Here is a 23,548-nt window from a genome sequence, read left to right on the forward strand (position 1 = left end):
CCGAACGCTGCGATCGTGATCAGCGACTCGCAGGCGGCAATCCGCGGCTTCGCGCGTGGTCGTGTCTCGCGGGAAGCGGCCCGCATACTCCAAATTTCTGACGACGGCGACTCGCCCTCGCAACCCCAAAATTCTACGGTCTTCCTCCTCTGGACCCCGGCACACACCGATGTTCCGCTCGCGGGAAACGAGGCGGCCCACGCCACGGCTCGAGGTCTCACACGCCGAGCCGCTGCTGATTATGTGGCCGCCTCCGCCCCCGAGAGCGGGGCATCGGATCTGCCGGATCGGGACACTACAACAGAAACACAGCAACAAGAAACACACTGGGCGTGGGGCGATCGCCTAACCACGTTCAGAGACCTCACCCAACACTACAGACTTGAAAGACGCACATTCCCGCCACCGCACGATAAATTGAACAGGAACGAGGCCGTAACATTACGCTTGCTCCAGACACACACCTACCCTAGCCCCGCTATCTTACACCACTGCTATCCGAGTCTGTATCCAACAGACGCGTGTAAAGCATGCGGACACAGAGCAACGCTGCCACACATGCTCTGGGAGTGTGCCGGCAACAACGGTAATCAAAGCAGCTCCGTTGGCGACGCGTCCAGAATCGCGGCTGTTGCCAGAGTAGGAGAAGGCTCGAGCTCCGTTCTTCCCGACGCCGCCCCGGATGCGGGAGCCGCCGGGGACCTTCTCCGTAGGCGTCGCCGCCGCTGGGAGGCGGCTATCAGAAGTTCAGAGCTGGCAGACCAGCTCTGGGCCGTCCGGCAAGCCAAAGATGCCGCTCGAGTCCAAGAACTTCGAGCCGTCACCTGAGGCCACCACATCAAGAACTGCCGGACTATTCTTTACTAAAGTTTCTTCTTCTTCTTCGTTTATAACTGTCTTGCTTTAAATAAAAACGCTTTTTTTTCTTCCCCAGTGTTTGTTCCCTCCTCACATAGTCGCGCTTGAATTGCTGCTCTCATAACCACCCTTGCTGATGTTGATAATTCATTCTGAACCACTTTTCGCCCGAAGCTTCGCGGCCTATTTGGATGGACCGTGCGCAAAGTGCTCAGCGATTGAAACGCGATACTCGGACATTACGGCGGCCGGTGATTTTTGCACCAACGGTGAGCGCTGGGTGATCGCTGAGGGGCCCAATTGCGTCCCGATGCGTCGAAATGACTGTCGGTTTCATGTGACACAAAGGTGCATCAGTCCATCTCCTCAGCGTCCAACGGTGGCGCGAAACAGTGCTAGCCGCCATTGTGTCTGGGTATCGCGTTTTAATCGCTGAGCACTGTACGCGCACCTCAGCATTCCGGCCGAGCGGCTATGTGTGCGCCACGCACACAGAAGACAAGTCCACTTGTCGAAACGTTGGCTCCCACTTTCACCTCGTTCTCCTTTTGTTCATCGCCACACACCTTGGCGCACACACTGATCTGAGCGGAACGGACCGTAAATGTCACACTAAATCTGAGTTGTTTTTTTTTGTACGGAGAAACGCAAGTGTTTTCCTTCGGTCGCATCTCGTGCAAGGTCGATCCAAATAGCCCGCGAAGCTCCGGGTGAAAAGGGGTTCAGAACAAGTTGTCACACACATCAGAAAGGCTGGTTATCGGAGCAGCGATTGAAGAGCGACCATGTGAGGAGGCAACAAAGATTGGGAAAGAAAGACATTAAAAAAAAAAATCAAAACGAGGCACACTTGGAATAATTCAAGTAAAATTAAGTTCTTATTCAAATTTAAATGCGCGTGACGAAAAAGAATGAAGCAGCTCTATTTTACTTTATCATTATCGATAAATACCTTTTGGTAAATACCTGTGGCCGCTATCACTTGCAGCGCAATGCATCTCTTGAATTGTGCAGAAAGGCGCGCTCGAGAAGTTTACCTGTTACAATACGAGCCCCTCGCACGTTGCGTTGTTTTGCTTGGCGGCGTTTGTCTGCATTAGGTGGCGCGGCTCCATCATTTCTTAATCTGTGCAGTTAGTGAGTTACGACCGCCAGAGCATTGTTTACTTTAGCTGTTTTCATCCGACTGCGCTGGCCGACTGGCATGGCGTCCGACGATGGGACCAGCACTCTACACCCAAAGCTTTCGTCAGCCTCCAAAGAAAGTATGTTCTGTGCAGGGGTACAATTTCGACACCCGTACTACTGACTAGTTAGCGCATGGGTTTTCGCGCTGAAAGCTCGGGACGCCATTCAAGTCGAATGACGCGGTATTTGAATATACCGCTGTAATGGCAGGCCACCAAAGCAAACTTAGCGCCTTTAAGAAAAAAATGACGCCACTTCTGTTTAACAGATACGCGTCACCATAGTTTTTCTTCCACCGGAAGTGTTCCCTCGTCACACAGATGGCGCTAAGCCCCATGAACCGGAAGCTCACAGTAAAATCGTTTATGAAGGAAGACTGAGGAATATGGAAAAAAGTAAATGGGCTGGGAGAGTGTTGAGGTACTTGTACAGAAAAAAACATTGATTCACAGTGAAGGAAAAGAACTAGGAAGCTTATCAGCAAGTATGCGGCCTGTAGGGTGAGCAACATAGCAACAACGAACGCCAAGCGGAAAGTCAGAGAGGCTGAAATAACCTTATGGGTGGTGGCAATGGAAAGGAAACCTACCATGAGTAACTACTTAAGAGGAAAAACCGAAATCAGGAAAGAAACAATTTATGATATCTCAAAGGGAAGCTCATTTCTTTTTGAAGCGAGATCAGGATGCCTTAGAACACGCTCCTATAAAGCGAGATATAATAAGGAAGAAGCATGTACTTGCTGCGGCAAAGCTATAGGGAAACGATGGAGCATGCTTTATTGGAATGTGAAGATATCTGCCCAGCGGTCGATTTAGGCCCCACTGGCCTCCTTGAAGCCCTTGGGTTCTGCGAGAGCAAGGGGAAAGTAAACATGTCCGCAATAGATTAGTGAGAGCCAATAGGAAGATTGGTGGAGAAGTAGGGAAACGAAAAAAAAAACGGAGACATACAAAAACAAAGTTCACAATAGGGGGTCAGAGAATTTGTTTATGGGAATTCATTGTGGTTCTTTTTTCTTTTTATTTTTAACTGGGTAGCACATTAAGCAATATAATAACAAGAGCTTGGTGGCGCAACCCACCGCCCCGCTCCAAAGGGGGCGCTCCTACTATATACATCCATCCATGCATCCGCCGATGAAACCGCCATTTCTTGAACCGGGCCGACATATCTCTCACATATTTTTAGAACACCGTCTGTTCAACGCAGTGCTGAACCTTGCTATCTATTTCAATGCTTCGACCTTCGTGTGCTACTGCCCACTTTTTAAACGCGCGAGCATTATGAGTTTCGAACCTGCAATTTCTTGATTCATAGTGAGGTACTTTACCCCCGTATTCAGAAATGCATCTTAACATTAGCTCCATGCGCGACTTCATCTAAATGATGCCTGGCGTAAACGTCCCTAAGACGCTCATCGCGTTTCCTTCGGCACACGACAAGCGTAATTTACACTAAGTCAGAGCAATGGGCTACATATTCAGAATCATTTCTGAATACCGGGGTCAGTCACTGCGCTGCCCATGCGTTCCCGCAAAGTGATGCAAAACCCCGTATGTCCATCGTGTTTCGCAAGCGTAGCAACGTGGCGGCGCAGGTGGCATGATCCCGCAACCGTAGTAAACATGCAGAGCGTGAGCGGCAGGGTAGGCTACGACAGGAACAACTCAAGGAGGCACCTGCGGCGAGCGGGGAACAGCAACAAGAGCTAATGTATGATGGCGTCCAAAAGCTGCAGCAACAACAGGAGAAGAAAGAAGCTCGTGCGGCCTGCCAGCGACGCTACGGACAGCGTGATGCTGTCGTCTTACGCTGGTCCAATTCAGACCTCTGCGTTGCAACCGCGTTTTTTTCGTCTCTGTGCGACTGTTGTGGTGTTTCTCGCCATTGTGCCAAACACAGCAGCACACGGAGACGATAAGCAGGCGATTAGTAACAAATGCTTCTGCATGTTTTGGACAACTCCTAGGGGAGCTTCTGCGCGGATGTTTTAAAACCGCATCATTTCGCAACTGTTCTTTATATAAGGCTCAGTATTGAATAAAACAAGTTTGAATACTTCGAAAGGAGTACATTGTTGTATACTGCTGCTATATATAGCGTTGTTTTAGATCATCTGTATTTTTGTTATTTAGAGGTTTTTATTTGCAAACCCTCGCAAGGAACCTCACGTGCATGCTTGAGCGAGCGAACGCTGTTGGCATGCAGCGAAGCATGGACGGTACGTTCCGCCCAGCGAAGGGTAGGCGGACCGTGCGAAGTGATAACTTTTCTTGACCGAACTTCTTGTGTACCTTTCAGAGTGTTGACTCCTATGTATCGAACGTAGCCTAAATACGTCGGCATAAAACACGCGAACACTTCCCACCGTTTCGGCGTTCCTTCTCTCACTGGAGCTCGCGCCTTGTGGTGACTGAAACACTCATTGACGCTCAAAAACATCCGAATGCATAGGACGCCTCTATAAATCATTTTCGACTCCTTAACGCACCTTTCGCGACCAGCCCTGATAACGCAGTGGCTAGAATCTGTTCCCCTTTCGATGTGGCTCAAAATCACAGCACGGCACCTGGCTTAGCTTGGATAGCACAAACTAGGGGACCACCCATTACGTGTACACCTGTTTGTGGCTAATTTCGCTTTTGCTGCAGCACTCAGTAGCCTCGGCTTCTGTGGTGACCTAGTTTGTCTCCCAAATTGAACAACCCTACATATATTTCTTGCATTCTCATTTTGTTTAGCGTGCCCGGAAAGTTTGGGTGACTCCTACAATACTTACAAGCACCCTCGACAATTAACTATTCATGGGCCCCAGAAGGTCTTAATCTGCGGCGTTTGTGTATATATGTACGTTGCGCGGCGCAGCGATCTCCGTCGTTCCGACTGCACTGTCCGTCGGCGGAAATGGGGACAGTGCGCTCCAGGACGAAATGATGTGCGACGTTATCACGAACGCTGCCAGCGTTGAGTTCACTAGGAACTTCCACATATGGAACTCGTCGTGGTGGTTCTGGCCAGAGTTCTACGCCGGCCGCATCATGGGCCTGGGCAAGGAACTGCGACAGTTCGGCGGCTGCGCCTTGGATATCGGTGACGCGGCAGTCGCCACGTGCGACATGAGCCACGTGGTGCTCAGGCTACACTACCATTGGCGCGTGGGAGTCAAGGACCCGAGCCTGGTCGAGAACCGCCAGCAGAGCTATCCGCTGCTCTTAATCAATGCAGGGACCATGACGGCTACCATGGTCGGAGGACCGATTCGGATGACGCTGGAGAAAGATGTTGGTGAGTGTTGCACTGCCGATCGTCCGACGTTTCGTGGTGCACAGAACTCTTGCACAGCTTTCTTTGCGTCAGGCACGCGGAGTCCTCAACCGACAGAAGGTCGCGCATGCTTCCGAAGTAGTGGTCCTATACACGTAATTGTAGTGGCGTTGCAACATATGTCCGTATTTTCTGTCGTTTACGTGGGCAGACGCTTAGAGTACCTCAGCTGTCAGCCATGATGGCACGTTTCTCTATGCGTGGAGCGCGTATGCCTACACTGGAGCAGTAACGTTGTGATAAATCCACGCTGTAGTTTTCAACAACTGAAGGCGACGCCCACCCCTCAAGGAAACAGTCACTACAAGCATTTACACTGCCACGATAAATTCTTGTTACAAGATGACACCCACCCTCACCCAATGAATGAAAAACCATAATCCCCATTAGTTAGCTCCTCTGTGCAGAGAAGAGGTAGTATAGTTTTAAACATAAGTTATGAAAGAGCTTTCCAGGGTCTCGTTGTTTTCTTATGCTTTTGTACGCGCTAACAGCTGATGTCACATTTGTTAAGGGCTGTGCTATGAAATAACTTCTGACGGAACAACTTTGCTGCGCTATGCCCCCCCCCCCCCCGGTTTTCCTCATAATAAAAACAAAGGCCACATACAGACTTCAGACACTCTTGTCGACACCGTGCGCTGTAAGCAGCTTAGAATATTGTAGGTTGCTTTCTCTTCCAAGACAATGCATGCTCATTCTAGGGACGAACGGCCTGCTGAAAACACGCACAGCCGAGCTCAGAAATCCAAGTGTGTTTGATATGCTTTTACAAGGAAATATCAGAAAACACAATGGAAAATTACGCCCGAGCTCATCTCACGATGACTGTCAATAGTAATGCGAATAGCAATCGTGCAACGTAGTGACAGAGCATATTCCCAAAGTTACATTTATTTAACACATGTAGCGGCAATTCTGAGATTTTTGTTGCTTCGATCAGATGTCACATACTCCGATATCATCCCACTTCTTTATAGCACTCACTTTGCAAGGTCGCTCATGAGCACGGAGCAGTGGCGTAGTCACGGGCCGGGTTGGCCGCGGGCCCCGGGTGCCAGGAAGGGGGGGGGTCATATTTGTCTGAAGACGCCCCACCGTCTTGACTGCATGGGCGTAAATGGTAAAGAATGATCCGGTAACCAGCAGCATGAGCTCATGCACGAGATGTGTAGTGCCGCAGAATTGTCGGCTGCAGCTTTATCAACATCCTACGTAATAATTGCACGAATGTGAGGGCTAAAAAGTTCAATTCGCCAAGTGATTGCTAAACTACTCATCTTAGCGGAACGTTTCATGTGCGGGGCGCTCGTGCGGTGCGCTCATGTCCCATCATGGTTTGTGTGTCATCAGTATGTATACAGTGTTCCAGTTATTCGTTTCGTATTGTTTGTATTAGTCTTGTATCAGTTTCGCGGTGTTGAATAAAACGCGTCTCCTAGTCATAGCTAACCGTCTTTGTCATTTTGTTGTTGTTATCACGGTGGTGTCGCACAGGGCGGGCTATAGAGCCCTATTCTCTTTAACCTAACTCTCGTTGACCTTGCTCAAATATTACCCAGGATAATTTGCCTATCAATGTGCGCTGATGATATTTGTCTTTGGTCTTCTGCGGTGACTCGTATTCAAGTGCGCGCAAGAATCCAGCGGGCAGCCACTCAAACTTGTACGTATCTCTGCAAACAAGGCCTTAGTGTGTCTATCGAAAAATGCGCCTTAATCGCGTTTACGCGCGCACACCCATGGCCCCGTACCCTGTTTTTCTCAATGGCCAAGGTGTCAGATACCAGAAGTCTCACCGCTTCCTAGGTGTGATTATTGACAAGGACCTTTCATGGAGCCCCCACTGCATCTACCTTTAGCGGAGACTAGTTTCGATTGTACATGTAATGAGATTCCTGTGCGGAAAAACCTGGGACACGACGGTACGGCCCATGCCGCAGCTGTAGAGAGCAATGTTTCTGGGCTTTTTACAGTACAGCTTGCCGGTTTTGGTGAATACATGTAAACCAAACATTCATACCCTCGCAACTTTGCAAGGCCAGGCACTACGAACATGTCTTCGACTACCACGATGTACTTCGACTCACGCAACAATCATGATTGCTAGAGACTTGGTTCCAGCATATATAACGATTGACAACCTTAGAGCAACACAGTCGGCATCTGTGTCGCGTACCCAGCCACTATATTGCTGCTTTGCCAACACAGAGACTTCGGGCCACATTTTCTAAACTTGTTGCGACACATTAAGGCTACCTTTCGTCGGGCTTTACACCAGCAGCAAGACCATTGTTACTCCTCTGGTGCCTACGACAGCCACAAGTACGCCTCACGATTCCGGGAAATACGAAGACGTGTCAATCAACAGTGGCTCTACGTCAGTTGACACTATCATTACTGAAAGAGGCATATGAACAAAGAACGCACATTTACACCGATGGATCAGCCTCAGCCCCTAGCTCCACAGGCGTTGTTATAATCCCGGCCTTACAAGTCACAATTACGTTCAAAGTGTCGAAATATAACGACCTCCACGGCAACAGAACTTGCTGCTCTGCGTGCCGCTGTTAATTGCATCGCACAAGCCAAACCTAGAAAATGGGTCGTTTTTTGTGACTTAAGGCAGCCCTTCAGAGTCTGCAGTCAACTTACGACGCAAGACCCATGAACAACTAGTGTTTGAAACCAGAGAGGTTCTCCATCAAGCCCTCATAAACGGACATGACATCATCTTCCAGAGGCTTCCGGGGCTGTGCTGGTGCCGAAACATCACCCCCCTCCCCGGAGATATTCGATATCCTCGCCTTCCTGACTACACATGAGGGGAGGGGGGGTGACAGAAGTTCTATGGGCCCCGGGTGGCAGACGACCTACCTACGCCACATGGGCTTCATAATTTCCTCTTGGGTGAAAGGGGGACCGGCAGAGGCGCAGCCCCACACAACATGCCCGAAGTCCGCATAACCACCACACAGAGGACAGTCCGAGCTTGGTAACCGTTCGGGGTACATTGTGTGCAGCGCCGCGGGGCTTGGGTAAATGGGAGGTAACCAAACTACGAGTTGATTGTCAGCGCCCGTGTTGTCTTCCGTTAGTCCTCTTATCTGCGCTGTTTCTTCAGTATGTCGATACAAAACCACCTTCCCCAAATCACTCTTGAAAGCATATTTATTTATTTATTTATTTATTTATTTATTTTATTCATACCTCAAATACCCCATTTGTTGTTTTACATGAGGGGTGGGCATATTTAGGTCGCATGTTTTATGTATATGTTGCATCATTTGCATGCTTCAGCTTTTTTTGCACCCCTTTGAATGCAGCATTCTCTAAATGCTTAAACTTTGCGACAACACCTCTCTGCTCTTCTTTTCCTCACAGAAAGCAACCACTTCCTTGCTAAAGAGATCGACTTGGGTAAGTTTGAGATCAAGAACTTGGCCTTCAGCAATGCCACCGTCACCTGGGAAGGAAAACAAATGGACACGAACGATGCGGTGTTTCAGAGTAGGCTCCGGGAACTGCTTGACTACGTGCTCTACAAGTACTTCAAGGACATGATTTCATGATTTTTGACAATGCGGTCGTGGCCCTGGAGCCCTAAATCGTGGATTTTTTTTTGCTGTCCTCCTTCGTCTTTATTGCCCACATAGCCCGATAACATGACCGAATAAATTCCTTATGTTCCAAGCACCTTGGATGCCATGGAGTACCTATATATTCAATGATGTACGTGTCAGATGCCCTGACGGGTATGTACGTACACCGCTCTAATTTCGATATTTGCCAACGATGTCCCCGTTTTGACAGACAGTGGAATGAGAAGGCCCATACCTGTTTTCGGTGCACGTTGCAACGGTCCATTCCAACTGCACTGTTGTGCCACAGCTAGTAATCGTTCCCGTACGTGTACTACAATCACGTGCAAGAAATTAAGACACAATAAGAAAATGTACTCTTCAGCCCGAAGGGCGAAGCACAGAAAGCGAATGCGAGGCATAGAGTTGAGCCAGAGTGACTCGCACGGTGTGCTAATACGCGGAGGTGACTGTGCGATGCCGCAGGGCCAGCGCCCTGGCAGATACCAGGCGTGTTGCAACGGAGAACGCCGGCAGCGGCGTAACCGGCTTCGCACGTCTAAGGTGCACGAGGTGAGAACGAGGGGAAATAGTCGGCGTTTTTCAGTGCCGATCAATAAAAAAAAATTGGTTTGACGTTTACTGTTCGTTACTCTTATACCAGTGTGTACACCACCGTCTGGTATGAGCGCAGCCGGAGCACGTACTATCTTGTACATTGTCAAATTTCGCCATATTGTCAAATTGTGTAATGGCGGCATTTGGAGCCAGTCGGAGAGGCCGCATTGCAGCAGCTCTCAATCAATCGGAGGCCGACAAGTTGGCGAAATCGACGACATGGCGGCATTTGTCAGCGTTTAGAAAAGCAGTTTCGCTATCTTATAGAGGGAAATCTGGCGCCACCGTCTATCGGAGTTTTCTAACGAGTGCTGTGCCGTCATGGGGATAACGGTATATCAGTGTGCAAGGCTTGTGTATTACGAGGCTTCGTCTAAAACGTGGATATGGCTATAGACAGATAATGCGTTCTGAAAATCTGCATAAAAGGTTTTCATGCAACCATGTTACATTTTTTCAATAAAGTTTGCTCACACACAATGTATAATCCAGCGAAGAGAAGCAATAACAGACGATAAACTGTTCCAAAGCGAGCGCAAATATTGTCTGTCCAACTCTAGACGCCCGCTGACATTTTTTTTACGTTTCGTATATAATCGTACATCCGTGATCCAATCAAGTCCTCGTATTTAAACAAAACATGTTCTCGTGTAATAATGAAGTTGAAACAGATCTTTGCGTGCTGCTTTGATAGGAAATGAATCATTGTGACACACGGATCAGTGCTAGCCAGGCGCGTCTTCAAGGTGTCCTGGCTGTACGAGAGCGATGCCAATCCGAAGTCACCATATACCGGCATTCCTATCCATACAACAGCGCAGCAGCGCCGGATATCCCTCTAGGTAATGTAGTGAAAAACACTGTGCAGGATGGCACTCCTGCCTGGCAGGAACGGTGGTACGTGCGCACAACGCTCGTACCAGCTGCGGAAGCCAGAACGCTGCAGGACCGGCTCCGGCAGAGCTGATTGAGCGTAGCGCGATGGTGCGCGCGCTTGGCTTCGTCGCTTTTGCAGCCAAACTCGCTGAGCGTCTCTCGAAGCCTGGCTCTCCACGAGCTCAAGCGAGTTTCTTTCTCTCTCTCACTCCCCTTTCCCCTCCCCCCGTCTAGGGTAGCAAACTAGACTTAGTCTGGTTAACCTCCCTTCCTTTCCTTCTTCCCTTTCTCTCCCTCTCTCAAGCGCGTTGATACCTTGAGCACGGCGGTGGAAGACATTGCGAAGGCAAGGTCCATCTAAATAGGTCGCGAAGCTTGCAACGAAAAGCGTGCCAAAACCTATCGCCAAGGATATCAGTTAGGGGTGCACGATTGAAGCGAGACTAGGTGAGGCGGGGACAAACACCGAAACGAGAGAACCTCTGTAAAAAAAAAATATGCTCTCAAATTTTTATTCGTAATACCGGGAAAATAGGAAGAAGGTGGGAGATGGAAATTCAAGACGATGAGCAAAACGAGAACAAGGTGAAAGCAGCAGCCAACGTTTCGACAAGTGGACTTGTCTTCTTCAAGGCGAGATGTGCTTTCCTAGCCCCAGTATATAGACCATTTTTTCGTAGGCGCCGCCTATGAGCAGCGCCATACTGGCTTGGGTGAAAGCGGTCTTTTGCATGGCGCTCTCCGGTAGGTTCTGGCGTTTGTTTTCGTGGTCGTGTGGTCTATTTAGCATGACGTTCGTCTTCTACGTGGTAAACGCGGTTCTATGAGACGTGCTGAAGTGGTTTAAGGCGTCATGGCCGGAATTTCTGCTGGCGTTGAGGTGGACGGAACACGCAGCGCGATGTGTGCGCGCATATTTGAGTCAACAATCAGACTCGGAGATCAATTGTGTATTTCCGAATGTTCCAATCACTAATGTGACCTTATTGCAGTAGTATCCTCTATTTCTAAGCTGCGGTTTAGGAGCCATGAAACATACGCGACGATCGTAACAGCGTGAGTGCCGTTCTGCTACGATAGGAGCTGTGCTGTTATACCTTGACAAGCATTCAAACTGTTCGCTACAGGCTACATTGCGTGACTACTTGGTTGGATGGAGGAGGTTTCCACCAATCAATAAAATAATTTTGGCTAGCAATAGCAGCATACCTTACAGTCTGAATTAAGCTTGTCCAGCAAAGCGACCGTTTACGAACTGCGCGAGCGTTCTAAGCAGTAGTAGTTGCTGGATTAGATATCTTTGTTTTATATAGCGCATGGTCCAAGCATACGGCATCAGCGGTTATATATTTATTGACGTTGCGCGGCGTTAGCCCGTTTTCTCTTGCTTTTTAGAGAAAGTGGATGATAACCAAATTTTTTTTCGGTTGTGTTCGTTCAGTTCTCTACGACGCACTCACACGTATTACGAAAATTTTGCGCACAAATGTAGCCATCGCATTCTTTTTATGCGAACCCTCTCATATGTTATGGCTGTATACAGGCCAAAAAGGCAATGCCGAAGCACACAGCTTATATATGTATCGTGCTAGCTCACCAACCGCAGTGATCGCTGTGTTGAGCAACGCCATGGGCCTCATGCAGCAAGGCTAGCGTAGACATATGGTAATTTCAAGCATACTAGACGAAATGCGTGAGAACGATGCCAGTGTATCACAAATATTTGATAGCGCCTGCAGCTCAGATGTTTCGTGGTTACCTTAGGTTGGCCGTGCACGAGCATGCGCCCTTATGTTTTATGTTTTACTCCCTACGCCAATCGATCAGAGAGTGAGCTGATTTACCATTTAATGCTGGTAATACAGAGACGCCGGTTTTGTTTGTTTAATTAAAATCGATATAAGCAAAATAGTAAACAAGACATACACGCGCCGCGATTGATAATGCGCGTATACCGCGGTTGATTATGCGCGTCACATTTTTGCGCCCCCAAGACATATTTCTGCCTACAGTAGTTACCGATGCACCGAAAGGCTTCCCTAACGACCTTATATGAACGAACATGGCGTAAATTTCATAAAGTAAGATCTTAAACATCTCAAAATCATTCCGCAGCACGCGACAGCAATACTTTCAAGCAGCGCCGCGCCGGATCGCCCAAGCCAGAGAGGAGGAAAGGCCCTCCGCGCGCCCTATCCTCCTCGCCCCATGAAACGGTCTATAGGTGGTGTTCTTTTAAAGGGGAGAGGGCGTAAGACTGGTGGGTGCGGCAACGAGCGAAGGTGTGTTAGCGGCGAGGGTGTAGAATTGAGAATAAAGGAGGGCTGTGCACAAGGCCAGTGACACGGCCATCTGTCAATCACGTGTCAACGGCCGTGTGTCAGTCGGCGTGTCAACGGCGTGCACGGCACCCTTCTATTACCTACGTGTTTCGCTGGTGGTCGTGGGCTATTGTGTCTCTGAGAGAGATAACACAAGGAGCAGCAGAAACCGGTGCCCGTGAAAAAATAATGAAATAGAATAACATTAATAAATAAAAAGGGAAAGAAAGGAAAAAAAACTAAACAATCAAACTAAGTGGTGTTGTCTATAGCTTGAAATTTAGCACATCGAATAGTTTCTAAAGCTCCCTTTGAAACGTTTATGCCTGTTGGCTGCAATGCCTTGAATTCGTGGATGAGATATGATTCTCTGTATTCTTTCTTGTTCAGAACGGAGATTTGACTGCAAGATGTAGAGTTTAAGTTCATCAATGTTATGACGTGGTTGGTTGACATGCTCGGCGATGGCTTTGAGAGCTTTTTAGCTGTGCCCGCGCGATGTACGTTTAATCTGACGTTCAGTGATTGTCCCGTTTCACCGATCTATCGTTTCGTACAGAAGGAACATTCAAGCACATAAATCACATCCGAACTTGTACAAGTAAAGCTAGATTTGACTTCGTGTGTATAACTATTTGCGGTGCTTTCAATTTTAATGCCAGTTTGAAGGTGCTGCAGGTTTTGCTCCTGGGACGACAACATGCTCTTAATACGGGGAAATGATGTTGACTGAGTTTTGCGTGCACTAACAGGTCTTTAATGTTCCTGTTGCGGCGATAGGTAAGCCTCGGTACATCCGAGAAAGCTTTTCCCAGAGGCTCGTTACTTGATAATATTGGGTGGTATTTTCGTGGCATGTTGTTTATGTTTGAGAGTGCATTAGAATATTTTGCTATAAAGGCTGGCGGTCTGTCAGATTCTGGTGTAGGCTGTTTCTTCTCCAATTCCGACTGTCTGTCCAATCTTGACGCGACATCAGGATTGGAGAGACAGTCGGAATCAGCGAAGAAACAGCCTACACCAGAATCTGACAGACTGACAGAATCTGACAGAATCTGCTGTCGTAGCGGCCGTAATGCCAGACGCTAAAGAAATTCAACATTCGCTCTGAGCAGCATAAGATTTTGACGTCACTGTCATTTCCGGTTGTGACGTCACTTTCTTATTTTTTATTTTTTGCTTGATGTTAGTTGTCCCTACGATACCTAGATGGCAACTAGCCCCATTTTCTTGGAATGTGGGCTTCTATGGAAGCTTCGCTACCAGTTTGCATATACCTTTGCGAAGGCGCTGCGAGTGCCTGTATATATAACTGGTATCGAAAAAAAAAAACAACAAACAAATCGGTTTTCTCTCTCCTAGTACGTCAGTCGACTTTTAAAGGCGTCATAACTTTTATTTTTTTACAGTAGTCCGTAGATATCGGTCCGTTAATATCTAACGATATCCTTTCCAAAACGGTGTGTGCTTTGCTCGTCAGCCTGATAACTAAGATGGCAAATACACGTGTCTTCAACAGATACCAAGTAGTTCTCACGGTTTCGGGTCTTTAGTACAGTGCGTGCTCGCAAGCTTCGCTAGACGCGTCGGGGAAAAAGAAAGTGTGTATGAACGTACGTTTCTTGCGACACTTGGCATAATATTTCTACGGAACGCCTCCCGTGTTGGGACCCCTGTGAACCTGTACTTGTTCGCTTCCTGATGCGTTTCAACCGCGGCTGCTCCGACGTCAAGAGCGATGAATTTCTATTGGTTCGTTGTGATCACTGGAGCCACAACCGGTGAGTGACTCGTACTATTGTCCGTCCGAATTTAAATATACGAAAGACAAGCAGTGCGTAGTATTGCGCTATACGTTCCCTGCGTCACACGAGGTTCCTGGCCAGAGCTATCGCCGGGCCATCGTCGACGCTCTCGAGAGACCTGAGGTGTTTCACGTTACCAGTCGTCATTATCCAATAATTTAACAATTTAACGTTGCGCAGAATCCGGCGACATCTGTTTGTCCCCAATATTTCCAAGCCACAGTGAATAAAGTAATTCGTGTCTCCCTTGCTACCCAGCTTCGAAACTAGAAAAGCGGCTGGACAAGGCTCGTGCTCAACCAGCGAACATTCGCGATAACAGTGTAAATGATATATTTAATTCATTCGCGCAATGTGTTGCAAATCATGTACAAAAGCAAGCAAGGAAGAAGCAGTTTAAATTATGCTCTGACGTCACTTGAACTATACGCTGCAGGGTGTTTTAGCGAGCGCTTTCAAAAATCTTTAAAGGTTGCTTGTGGCAGATATCACAATTCTAGTTGATGAGCTGGTCTACTCGAAGCAGCGGACAATACTTGCGCAAAAAATTGAGATGTAAACTCGACTAATTTATAAGAAAATTCACTAAATAAGTTTTCAACTAATTACATTATGGCCCATGTTGCAATTTACAAATTACAGCCGTGGAGTTCGCAAGGGGATCCACTTGGAACAAATTTTCAAGATGACACCAGTTTCGGGATATAAATTCCCGAACTTTGCGGAGAAATGCATTGGCGCTGCAGTTAATTTGTTAATAAAACGTCGTTTCATGCACTGAAGCACACAAGTAACTGGAACGTCAATGCATTTCTCCGCACAGTTCGGGAATTTATATCTCGAAACTGGTGTCGTCCTGAGATTTCGTTCCAAGTGGATCCCCCTTGCGAAGTCCACTGCTAGAATTTGTAAATTGCAATATGGGTCATAAGATAATTAGCCAAACGTTAATTTGTTAATTCTTGTTAATTAGTTAATGTTGCATTTCAATTTTTATGCAAGTAGTGTAGACCGGCTCATAAACTAGAATTGAGCTATCCCCTGCCACAGGTAACCTTTAATAGATCTTGAAAGTATTCGCTGAAACACCTTAGTATATACCTATATACAGGATGTCCCACATAACTTGAGTCAAGCACTTAAATATGAAAGGCGCGTCGGAAGTGAATTGAACCGAACGCATACTATTTTCAATAGCCTACAGACAACTTAGACAATTATTTGTTTTCCCCATAATTCACTAATTAATTCACTTTAGTTACCCAGCTCTTTAATTATAGGCTGAGTACCCCAAGTATGGTACGCAGATCTGTAGAACACCTTCAGAAACCACCGATCGAGTTGTTTCCTTTACTATACGTCTCACGCAGTCCTTTTTTTCAGGGTTGAAAAGAAAGCCCTCGAAATATGAAAAGAAGCCACGTGACGGAGCGCTTGCGCAGTGGTATCGTGCTGCCCTCAAGCGTGCGTTCGGTGAACAAGGTTGGCTCCCGTCGGATGACGGCGAAAATGCATGCTGCTGGCCGAGCGCTGCCGATGAGATAAAGAACGTCCTGCCGTCTCCTCGTCGCCAGCCACGATGCAGCCGACCTTGTTCACCGTGTCGTAAAGAGGGGTAAATATGATAGGGTTACACGTTTACAAAGTAAATTCATTTCTTAAATGGTTTACTAAGACTGTCTGAAAGAAATCCCTTTCGGTTAGTCTGACAATGCTTGCAGGTGGGGCGTTCCGATCCTCTACTGGCAATGACAGCCGTGACTCTTGATTCTTGTCTGCAGTGCGGGCGAAAGTAGGCTTTATCTTGTGTTTGTGGTGAACGCGTGATGAGATATGGGCTGGCGGCCTAAAACGTTCGCGATAAAAATGCTAATATGCTTGGTTTGGAGCAAGTGGAAAAAATATAACCACGCAAGCTTTCTCCGCATGGCAATAACTGGAAGGTCAAGTAATCTTTTCAGCTGGAAGACGCTTTCGTGCCGCGAATATGAAGGCTGAATAAATCTGGCTGCTTCGTCCTAAACAGACTACCACAAAGTATAGTATTATTTGCGCAATGAGGATGCCAAATAACTGACGTGGTCTAATGATAACCTAAATAGTGAAATGTATGCCTGTAGTCTAGTATCTCTATTGGCCAATATGAGCGGCTTCTAAGAAGGTCAAATCTTTAATAACTTTCGTAACAAATTTTATATGATCGCTAAATGACAGTTTGATGTCAAGGATTACAGCTAGATATTTCGTCGATGGCACTGCGTCAATGTTGCACTCATATATTCTGTAAGGTTGCCGGTCAGTGTTCAAAATTGAAGCGAATCTCACGTGCTTTGTTTTAACAACATTAATGTGCGTCCGTCATGTGTTTCACCGTTCGATCATGTTTCCTAAATCACTAATTTCGTCACATCTTGTTAGTGTTCCTCGATACGTATGACGCAATTGTCTGCAAAGAGGCGCGTTGATGAAGTGAAGTTAGATTGTCATTGGTGACATACCTTCCTCATTGCTTACGGTAAATTCGTGCATCCTGTCCACGTGTAGCCTGTATTATTCGTTCGCAGCGTACCTGAGAGCACAAGTGAGGCTGCGCGCAAGCTCCTAGTAACGTGGTTTACTAGTTATTTTTTAAATATCGTGCGATGTCTGTTCAGCCTGGAAAATATTAAAACAATCACAGTTATCTACGGGGAAGCAAATCCTTCTGATATTTCTTAATACGGTCGTCAAGTTCCCCGTCGATCATGTTATTTCTTTCAACTTTGCAGACCTTAAAGACGAATTAAATTTTGGTAATTATTGGTATAAGCTTATAGTAAAAATACTTCGAGTTTCTCAAGAGGACCGTGAACAATACTGTGTTGGTTGCATTCTCGCTGAACCCACCTCGTTTATTTATTGGTCGGCACCCTCTTTTTTTTTCTTGGAAACACACTGTATACGTATACTGTGTATATCGCAGTGGCGGCCGTGATTCCCGTGGCCCCTCTCGTCAACGACAAAGTGGATCGAGTTCTTGAGGACGGCGTACTCTGCGACATCATCTCCAACAACGGATGCGTGGAGCCCATCAGGGACTTCTACATGTGGAACCAGTCGTGGTGGTTCTGGCCCGAGTTCTTCGAGGGCGGCCTCTCGGGCCTGGGCAAGGGGCTCCGGCGGTTCGGCGACTGCGCGTTCGAGCTGGGCAACGCGAACGTCGCCACGTGCGACATCGGCTTCACGGACCTCTGGCTGCGCTACCAATGGCGCGTGAAAGTCAAGAACCGGAAGCTGGCGCAAGCAGACCAGCAAGACAGTCCGCGCGCTGTCGTCGAGCTGGGATCCATGATGGCCACCGTGGCTGGAGGAACAATGCGAATGACGCTGCGGAGGGAGTCCAGTGAGTGTGGCACGCACTAACGCATGGTTCGCCTGTTTCCTGTAGGCAGGCTTTACCGCTAGTCTAAGTGGCACTAATCGATGGTGTCTGAACTCCCGCTGAAAAAAAAAAAATAATTTTTTGGGGTTCCACGTGTCGAACCACGATCTGATATGACGCCAGTCTTATTGATAGACTCGGGCATTAATTTTTGACCCCCTAGGGTACTTTAATGCGGACCTAATTAAAGGTACACCGACACTATCGCATTCCGCCGCGCGAACGTGTTGTTTTGTGTATATTTACGGGAGTCGTTTGGTCGGGAGTTGTCCTGCGGTCACGCCTAGTAGGCTACGTCTGTCGTCCAATGCAATGGTAAATAAACTGTCCACGCCGGGCGTGCGTATCGCGTTATTTATCATCGCATTCGACTTAAGTCACATGCTAGGCGTGACGCCAGCAGTGATGCCAACCAATTCTTCAAGAAGACCGTACATGTCACACGCAGCCTTCGCTTTGACCTTTCATTTGTCTCTACTCAGTAATTTCGCGTTCGAATGCTTAACTGCACGACTACCTAAATAGAATGAATTTCATCCAAAAATGACGGAGTTTCAAAATTAAAGACCGAACCTATAAAGTAACTCGCGCTGGCCACGTTTTCTAACGAGTGAAATTTCCTCTAACTTTCACCACGAGCACGTTTCCAAGCAGTCTATCATGGGTAAAATTCGCGCCTTTCAGGATATACGTTGTGTTTTGATTGATCGAGCGAGCAACATTTATAATCCGAACAGCTCCAATACTGTCTGAGGTACTTGAAATCGTGTAGGTGGGCTGCCTTTGCGAGTTAAGAATAATGGCGCGGAGTTCTTAGTTGCTGCGCTTTCTTAAAGCCCGTCCTGTCACAGCATCTCGTGCACATGTCTCATGGTGCGCTTTCGATAATGGTCATGCTCTATCGGCACAGCTAGCTTCCTTCTTCGCTAGAAACTCGGCATCTGGCCCATTTAATGGATGCCACGCCGGTGATGGAATTGCCCATAGTTGCTTGGAATGCTATATAAGCCCGCCAGCAACTAGCAGGCGTCCTCTCGCCTTCCTACATAATCCCTCTAAAAATTGTTTCGTGTTGACGTCGAGTTATAGCCTTCCGTAATCAAACACACCCACAACTATCCCGATTTTCGGGGACTCGCAATTTTCACACGGGAGAAACAGTGGGCGAAAAATGAAGCAAAGTCAGAAAAGCAAACTCGGGTTCACACTCAGGGTCCAATGTCGGTGGTGGTGCTTTTGCGCAGGATGCCTTAGAACACGCACTTATAAAGAGAAGAGTAAGAGGAAAGAATAAGCATGTGCTTACTGCGGCAAAGCTAGGGAAACGATGCAGTATGTTTCATTAGAATGTGAGGATATCTGCCCAGCGGTCGGTTTAGGCACCAATGGCCTCCTTGAAGCCAATGGGTTCAGCGAGAGCAGGGGGAAAGTAAACATGTCCGCAATAGGGGGGGGGGGGGGGGAGGATTAGTAAGAGGCGATTGGAAGATTGGGGGAAGAAAAGCAGGGGAACGACAAACAGTTAACGGAGGTCTACAAAAACATAGTTCACAACAGGGGCTCAAAATCTTTGGTTATGGGAATTCGTCGGGCTTTTTTCCTTTTCTTTATTCCCTTTTTAACATAGGCAGGACACTGAATTTGACAGTAAGAGCTTGGTGGCGCAATCCACCGCCCCGTTTCAAAGGACACACACGCGCACGCACGCACACACGCACACACGCACGCACGCACTTTGCAGCATCCCTAGCGGCCAAACGCATGAATGGTCAATATGAAATTATGAACTGTATAGTAATGTTCTGTGAACACTGTGAACCTGCTTGGCTTAGAAAGAAAAGCCGACAACCTTACAGAATGAACTAACCACATCTAATACTATACAATACTAATAATTCCATCCGCTTTTTCCACAAGGAAGCATGAGTGCAAGCACCGCGCGTGATATTTGCTTTTGAATATTTCCTGAGGTTCATTAGCACCATTAAGTACTGCTAAACTGAACATACCACTCGCCGTCTGTCGAGAAAACTGAATATGTTTGGTTTTTGTGAGTTTTCCCATCTGTTGGTTTTATGCTATTGCTTAAGTGTTTGGTCAATATGCACAGTTAATTGCACTCGTACTAACCCTACAAATTCGAAACACTACTCCACGGCAAGGAAACTTAAAGAAACTTGTTCGCCTTTACTTCTGGCCATGGATAATATTCATACAAAAAGAAGAAAAATAATAAATAAATAATAACTAAGCTAAATGATTTAATATAGTTTCAATAAATCAGTGATTGGCTGGCTGAACTATCAAGAACTGAAAACTCTCCAGCAGATCAGACTCTACCCTGCGCTTTGAGTTGTTTCGCGCCCTTAGATGAGTGTTTTCAGATATAAAGTTAAGCACAGCAAAAGTAACGCGTTAGGCTTTGTGGTGCTTAAGTACAATGATCAATCTGTCTACTTTGTTTTTGCAATGCAGCAGGTGAGGCACGATCTACCTGCACCGCTCTGAAGGATACATGCGGTAAGTACATTAATCGCCTCTCCTGTGTAGATATGACTTCCTACTCAAAAATACACATCTGGTGTGTTCACTGCGTGTTCGTTAGACCAAGAGCAGCTGGCCCAATCAAATACGCGAACATCGTATACTGGCGGCAGTTACAGACCAGATCCTATCCGAGTCCAGCTATCATGCACCTAATACACCCAGATTTATACCCAACCGACAAGTGCACACATTGCAACTCTAGAGCCACCCTGGAGCATATCCTATGGGAATGTACGGCTGTAATACAGGGTAACGGGGATGCAGCCTCAAACAGCGACAGCTTCCGCGCGCGCTGGGAGTCTGCGTTGCTCAGCTCCGACCTGCAGCACCAACTCTGGGCCGTCCAGCGAGCCGAGGAAGCTGCCAAGGGCCAACAACCCTTGGCTGAAACCTCGGCGGGGTCCAGGCCTACCCCACCAAATCGCAGGGCACTGAATAAAGTTGTTTGAATGAATGAATGAATGAATGAATGAATGAATGAATGAATCGTATACTGATTTCACCAAGAAAGTTTCGAATTACCTCAAAGGAGATGAAGCTGGGGAAGTGTGGGGTAGATCGGTTGGCCACCCTTGACTTGGGGAAGGGGAAAGGAAAGAGAAGGAAGGTTGATCAGTGTGCCCAACCAAAGACGACTGTTACTCCATTTAAGGTCACTAACACTCGTATAGTCTATTTGTCTTGAATAAGCGCACTAGCGCTTGGATAGCGCTTGGTGCTCCTTCCTGTGAGCACCAAAGTTCTTGAGGCTCAAGCTGTGCGACAACTTCGTGCTTTCTATTATTTGCCTGCAGATGACGGCAATTTTCGAGTCGCAAGTATCACGACGGGCCAGACCGAGATCAACGAAGTGGTCTTTGGCAACTCAACCGTAAGGTGGAGAAGAAAGGAGCTCGACACGAAGGAGCCAGATTTTCAGTGGCGGCTGCGGGACATGCTGGCCTTCTGGGTCACAGATTACTTCGAGACCATGACCTTCAAGGACATCTTTAACAAGGCGCTTACAACGCTGAAGCCGTGAGCGGCGGAAGAGTTTGCCCAGCTGAAAATAAAGGTGTTCTACAGCGTGTTAAGTTCGGCTTTATTGGCTGCAACGCCATCCAGATGGAACGAATTTCAGATTTGTTACGTGAGAACTTACAAAAATAATTACTTGTAATCAGCAAAATTTTCTGGTAGTTTTCAATTTCATCAATTGTTTTTTGCCTCGCTGACGCTTACAGTTACTCTTTGCACTAACCTCTCTCTTTGTTTCGTCTTTTGCAGTAAGCAATTGCACGTAACCAATAGGGAAGAGACAAGCTGTAGCAGGAGACGCAGCTTTAAAATTTGGATTTTGCGGGAACTACCGTAGAACGGCCGCGGCCTTGCGACGCAGCAGCCTCGCAGATGTGAAAGTTCAAAACGGCACACCGGGAGCTCAGTGTTAATTTCTTCCTCTTAACGCTCAACCGGATGTTGGCTGATTATGTTGGCGCTGCTAGACTCTGTAGGGATGACGACTACAGACTTTGATGCCAGGCAATCGTCAATGGATGATATTTTTCAGCTTTTCATTGGCCCTGCCGGAAGTTCCTTCCCCGAGACTCAGTAACCGGGAAATTCGTGCGCCTTATAGAGGGCAAGATGCGAGTGTCGCGGCATCGAGTAATCGCCATCTTGTTGGCCAGGCGCTCATACGTTAGAACACCGCCCTTCCCTTCAGCGCGCACACCTAGAGAGGTTTCAACGCCGTTGATGATGTCTTGACGAGAAAACGGAGAAAGACGACCGACGAAAATTTTTAACGCATTTCTTAGGAAAGATGAACAAAACGCTAGGGGCCGCAGATCACTCGCTGAAAGAGCCAAGTCATCTTGTTCATGTGTTTGAGCAATCTCAATAAATGTTGGTAGCAAAGTAATGTAGAAGTAATTCATTACTTTTTTAGTACTTTTTCAAGTGCTTTAGTGTGGCAGTAACTGGTCACTGTAGTCAATTACATTTTTTAATGAAGTCATTGTAAACGTTTCTTTTTCTGTAGCGTGTACGTGTCAGGTACAAATATACTCGCTAGCTCTTAAGATTGCTCCGCTACCATGATGCAGAAAATTTCGCTTTAAAAAGCTTCGCTTGCTTTTGAACTTCTTAAAGAAACGCTGCTACTCAACGTTCACAGAACGAAACGACAGCCTTTAGAATCAATGGAGGTTGTGAGGCAGCTTATCGGGGTTCTCCCTTAAGTCGAGCTAAGCTTGCAAAAAATTGGTTGTATACGCGTGGCAATGCGTCAAAAAGCTCACCGGCCTCCAATCTATCTCTATCATGCTACATTGGCATGGCAACGTGACTAGAGCTTTTAGCTGCTCCTTTCTTGTTTTACCCACCGCAGTTGGTGTGGCGTCCTGCTGCTGAGCACGAGGACGCGGGTTCGAATCCCGGCCGTTGCGGCCGCATTTCTGTAAGAGCAAAATGCAAAAACGCTCGTGTACTTAGATATAGTCTCGCACGTTAAAGGACCCCAGGTGGTGAAAATTAATCTGGAGCTCTCCCCTACGGCATGCCGCCTCATAGTCCTATCGCGGTAGGTGAGCGGGCGTCTCCTTCTGTGGCCCGGCCGTGGCTGCTCATGTCGTGCGCTGTCTTGGAGGTAATCTGCGACGGGTGCAAATATTGGTCGAGCCGCGATGGCCGGTGGCGTCGTGTGCGCAGCCTTCTAGCGCGTCGGTTGTTTGACGTCGCGTAATCTCAAGTTTCCGAGAAGCGTTGAAGTTAGAGGCAGCACAAAGGGCGTTCCTCGCTGCCGCTGCCACTCATCACGCCATCGTATACTCCGTTCCATACATAGCAGTCAACGCGGTAGAGGCTAGAGAGACTTCTTGCCGTGGCTTCGTTCGCGCTTTGATATGTAGTGTGATGTCTTTGATCGCAATTGTGGGCCACTGTTTTGAATATAGGCTCAGTAATGAATGAAACAAGTTTTAATTCTTAGAAAAAAACACAGCGTGGTATACGGCTGCAAATGCG

The 23,548-nt window shown here is 47.4% G+C and overlaps 1 protein-coding gene across 4 annotated transcripts in view; it reads left to right on the plus strand.

The window, feature by feature from the left end:
• The window catches only part of LOC126541493 (uncharacterized), a 34,984-nt gene extending 13,373 nt beyond the window's left edge, over positions 1-21,611 (plus strand). Inside the window, exons 1-4 of one of the 4 annotated variants that reach the window (XM_055076675.2) lie at positions 13,989-14,550; positions 17,537-17,956; positions 20,471-20,515; positions 21,337-21,611. In XM_055076675.2, coding sequence (XP_054932650.1) covers positions 14,508-14,550; positions 17,537-17,956; positions 20,471-20,515; positions 21,337-21,563 — 735 coding nt within the window. In that variant the 5' untranslated portion in view covers positions 13,989-14,507 and the 3' untranslated portion in view covers positions 21,564-21,611. Of the gene's footprint in view, positions 1-4,914; positions 5,335-8,757; positions 9,029-13,988; positions 14,551-17,536; positions 17,957-20,470; positions 20,516-21,336 lie in introns of those variants that run through there. The other 3 variants (XM_055076676.2, XM_050188258.3, XM_050188259.3) reach the window with 3 other exon arrangements.
• The last annotated feature ends 1,937 nt before the right edge of the window (positions 21,612-23,548 follow it).

Source organism: Dermacentor andersoni, chromosome 2, assembly GCF_023375885.2.
Source record: "Dermacentor andersoni chromosome 2, qqDerAnde1_hic_scaffold, whole genome shotgun sequence".
In the NCBI taxonomy this organism is placed as follows: Eukaryota; Metazoa; Arthropoda; class Arachnida; order Ixodida; family Ixodidae; genus Dermacentor; species Dermacentor andersoni.